Source organism: Daktulosphaira vitifoliae, unplaced genomic scaffold (assembly GCF_025091365.1).
Source record: "Daktulosphaira vitifoliae isolate Bord-2020 unplaced genomic scaffold, ASM2509136v1 Scaffold_177, whole genome shotgun sequence".
Lineage (NCBI taxonomy): Eukaryota > Metazoa > Arthropoda > Insecta > Hemiptera > Phylloxeridae > Daktulosphaira > Daktulosphaira vitifoliae.
The window spans coordinates 19,316-23,547 of record NW_026099745.1 but is presented as its reverse complement, the minus strand read 5'-3'; the positions used below and the strand labels follow the sequence as shown (position 1 = coordinate 23,547).

Below are 4,232 nucleotides of genomic sequence, written 5' to 3'. Positions count from 1 at the left end.
CCAATGCTCTGTCCCTCAGTCTTCTTAAAAGTAAAAGTTGTAGGATGTACCATTCTCCTCAGCCCATTGCAAACCCAGTTCAAAGGCGTTAGCTGCATCTTGTGCTATCACTTGCGGAGTAGTTGCAATTACGTCGTCGTCATCTTCCTGATTTATGGTTGTATTACTAGATATCTCTTTTATAATCTCATCGTCAGACATTTCATAAAAAATATTTTCCTCCTTATCCAATCCATGTTACCAGATTTCCAAATCTTGCGATCTTATCTGTGTTTCAGCAGCAACTTTCTCTATTACTTCCGAAGTTACACTGATTTGCGGATCGTTGCTAGGACTGGTGACTATGTCCGGCCATAACTTTTTCCAAGACGATGTAATAGTTGACGAAGGTAATGCATTCCACGATTGACAAAGAGCAAAAACCAAGTCTTTCATATTGAATTCTTTTAAAGTTTTTTCTATTGGCTGATCTTTTGATACAGCTTTCAGAAGTAGATTTTTCTTATAATCTTGCTTGACAAACTGAATGATATGCTGATCCATTGGTTGAATCAGTGCAGTGCAGTTTGGTGGAAGAAACATCGCAGTGATGCATTTATCCTCAGTTGTCAGTTCTTCTTCAGACGGATGACCGGGAGCGTTATCAATAAGCAATAACGCTTTTTGAGGAAAATTATGATTTTTCAACCATTTTTTAACTTCTGGTACAAATCATTCATCAAACCACTTCTTGAAAAGGTCTTTTGTCATCCACGCACTTTTTTGACCATAATAATGTACAGGCAAATCAATGTTTTTGAATGCACGTGGTTTATTCGATTTTCCAACGACCACCATTTTTAGCGCGTGTGTACCCGCAGCATTTGCACATGGTAGTATGGTTACACGCTCTTTACTTACTTTTCGCCCAGGTACGGGTTTTTCGTTAAAGGAAACGAAAGTTTTGTTTGGTATCACACGCCAAAAAAGTCCTGATTCGTCTGCATTGTACACTTGTGATGGGTTAAGATTTAAATCTTTCACCTTTTGCAAATATCTTAATTTAAATGGCTCTATGCAGGTAGCATCATTAGAAAGTTTCTCTCCTGTTATAGTCATTAAACGTATGCCATGACGACTTTTAAAACGTTCTAACCATCCCTTGCTAGCCACAAAATCATCTTTTTTTATAATTTCCTTATAAAAAAACTTAGCTTTCATGGCCAACATGGGTCCCGAAATTGGAGCATGCCTATTTCTTTCCTGAAGAAACCACATGTACAAAGCTTCTTCCACTTCTGGATGTTCAGCTTTCTTGAGCGTCTGTCTCTTGCCTGGCTNTTCTGGATGTTCAGCTTTCTTGAGTGTCTGTCTCTTGCCTGGCCCACAGTCAGTAGTTGATACGAAGTTTTTAATCTTCTCATGATTTTTTTTAATATTATAAATTGTAGATCGGCCTACGCCATATTCACTTGCTAAACTACTAAAAGATTCATTACGATTTAAACGGTCTAAAATATCACATTTTTCTTTAATTGTCAGTGCTTTGTGCTTTCGCTTCTGGGCTTGTGACGACATAATTTACTAGGTACGTATACGTAATACACAATAAATAAACAGTACATAAAGAATCTATACTTTGAGCACAATAGTGATAGCACAATTGTAACCTGTTCAATTATGCATTATCTACATTATCGAAGATTGTAAAAAAAATACCCAATAATAATAGACATATCGGATTACAAGGGGCGCCGGATTAACCAGGGGCCGGATTACCGGGGGTCCACTGTATTTATAATAAGAAATAATGCAAATATAACAAAGCAGTGAATAAATGTTCGATTTAGATTGAAATTGTCTCTGATTTAATTAAACTAATTAAATTTAAATATATATTGTTCAAATAAAATAACCATTCAAGAAATTATACTTAAAGAGAATTTTAGGTTCAAAACTCAAGTAAAATACACACTAGAATTTTCGTATGTCACTATTGATTTTCCACATGATCGAACCAAACATTTAATGTCATTTTGATAATAAGCAATGGGAGCACATTTAGCACACAATCGGTGTAAACAGGGATTTATAAATACTACTGGTTTGTATTTGTAACAAACTTCACATTTTTCATCACAATCTAAGACAAAATATTTTATATAATTACTATGATCATTAATAATAATATAATTCACTAATAGCAAATACATTTATATTGCCAACACAGAAACAAGACAACACACTATTAGAATCATGAGGACCAACCTAATATATAATGCTAAATCAAAAAACACCAAAAATTATTTACTAATCAAATTTAATAAAAAAAATGCAAATTTAAATGTCTAGAATTAAGTCAGAAGTATATTTGTTAGCCGTTAAACATGGCGTGCACTTTCTTCTTCTTATTATTTTTTAACACGCTTATATTAAATTCACATGTATGTTGTGTGTTGTATGTAACTCTCCACGCACCAAGTGTTATTATCTCCCGTAGCCCATCGTCTATGGCCTTGAGACTAGACTGTCGTAACGCATTCACCCCACCCAGCTCAACACTCGTCAACGTTTTCCTGTATAATTTTTGGTATTCGTACCAATACATGCGGGCGTATCATCAATATTATATATATATAAACACATTTTTATTGTTTATTATTAGATATAAACATTTAAAGATTCAAATTTTTTTGAGTTAATATGCATGTATTATACATAAGGGATTAGAAATACAGGTAGCTAATTGGTTTTTATGACGATATTAGCAAGCATATAGCCTTTATTATCAATGGTAATAAGACACATTGTTGTGAGTTTATAAACACACTAACTGGCAATACAGAAATTATATCCATTGCTAGTGATAATTTTACATTAAACACTCCGTGACTGTAACAACGACGTAATAAAAAACTAAAAAGTGAAAAATAAATATAGTTTAAAAAAACTGAAACACACGCTCTTAAAGTATATCGAACTAAAAAGTTAAAAATAATTTTAAAAATAAGCTTAAAACAATAAGGAACGAAAAATACTAGTATTGTTGTGAAAAAAAGCGTGAGGGCTTTGTGCCATATTTTTCGTATATTGAGCGCCCGACGCTTTTTTTCACAATAATACTAGTATTTTTCGTTCATTACTGTTTTAAGCTAATTTTAAAAATTATTTTGAACTTTTTAGTTCGATATGTTTTAAAAGCGTGTTTTTCAGTTTTTTTTAACTATATTTATTATCAATGATAGTTATTAACTAAAATGATGTGAAAAATATACATATTTAAATAGTTTGTACTTTAAATATTATTTTTACAAAAATATTATATATATTTTTTTCAAATTATCTTACCTTGGCGAAATAAGGATGCCACATTTGAAACTGCTACGACTATTAAAAAAATCACAGCATATGAAAATGAATTTAAGTAAGACACCTACATTGTTCAGTTGGCAACGTCATGTTCCTCAGTACATAAGTACCAGGTTTTGCTTCCATTACGGTGGACTATGTAGGTATTTTTGTTTTCTCTACCACAATCATAGGTTTTAAGACGTTATATATAACCAAAATAGTAGTTATAATAATAATTATAAAAATTAATAATGCCGAAGTTGCAATGTACAAGATCAATAAAAAAAAACCAGCACAGGTGGGTCGCAGCACAGTGGTGCCGTGGTATAGTTGGATCAATTATATCAATTATATATGAATCAATGATATCTGACAGTGATTAAAATCACTATCAAAAATAAACGCTTCGATGGAAATCTTTAGATAGTGTTTAATAATAAAAAAATTNGGAAATCTTTAGATAGTGTTTAATAAAAAAAAAATTAATGTATTATTCCAAAAGCTACATGATCTGCTATTTCCTTATTAATATCTTGATTAAGATAAAGTATGTAGAATGAAAAAGGGATTATTAAAAAATATTATTTCTCATAAAAAAATTGTGTTGATCCATACACTTTTTAATAAGTTATAGCATTATAAAGTTAAAAATATAGAAAATAAAATCGAAAATTTTCACACGAAAATAGCATTTGGTAGCCATTTTCGCCGTAAAGACAAGCCCAGAGGTCAAATTTTATTTTTCCATGATAAAGTATATTACATTAGCTTTAATTTAAGATATATATAAAAGTGTCAGACCTTCCGGAACATTTTCAAAAGTTAATTTTTTGTGAAAAAGTTGTCATTTTAAATCGCCCCCTGTGGGCAGATAAAGGGTCAAATTTACAAAAAATATATAC

The 4,232-nt window shown here is 31.4% G+C and overlaps 1 protein-coding gene across 1 annotated transcript; it reads right to left on the bottom strand.

Annotated features, from left to right (window-relative positions):
* Positions 1 to 237: 237 nt before the first annotated feature.
* LOC126909195 (jerky protein homolog-like) lies at positions 238 to 1,557 on the bottom strand. Its single transcript, XM_050691613.1, has 2 exons — positions 759 to 1,557; positions 238 to 698 (listed from the first exon to the last, which is right to left on the bottom strand). Exons 1-2 carry the CDS (start codon positions 1,555 to 1,557, stop codon positions 238 to 240), a joined length of 1,260 nt encoding a protein of 419 aa, XP_050547570.1.
* Positions 1,558 to 4,232: the final 2,675 nt, after the last annotated feature.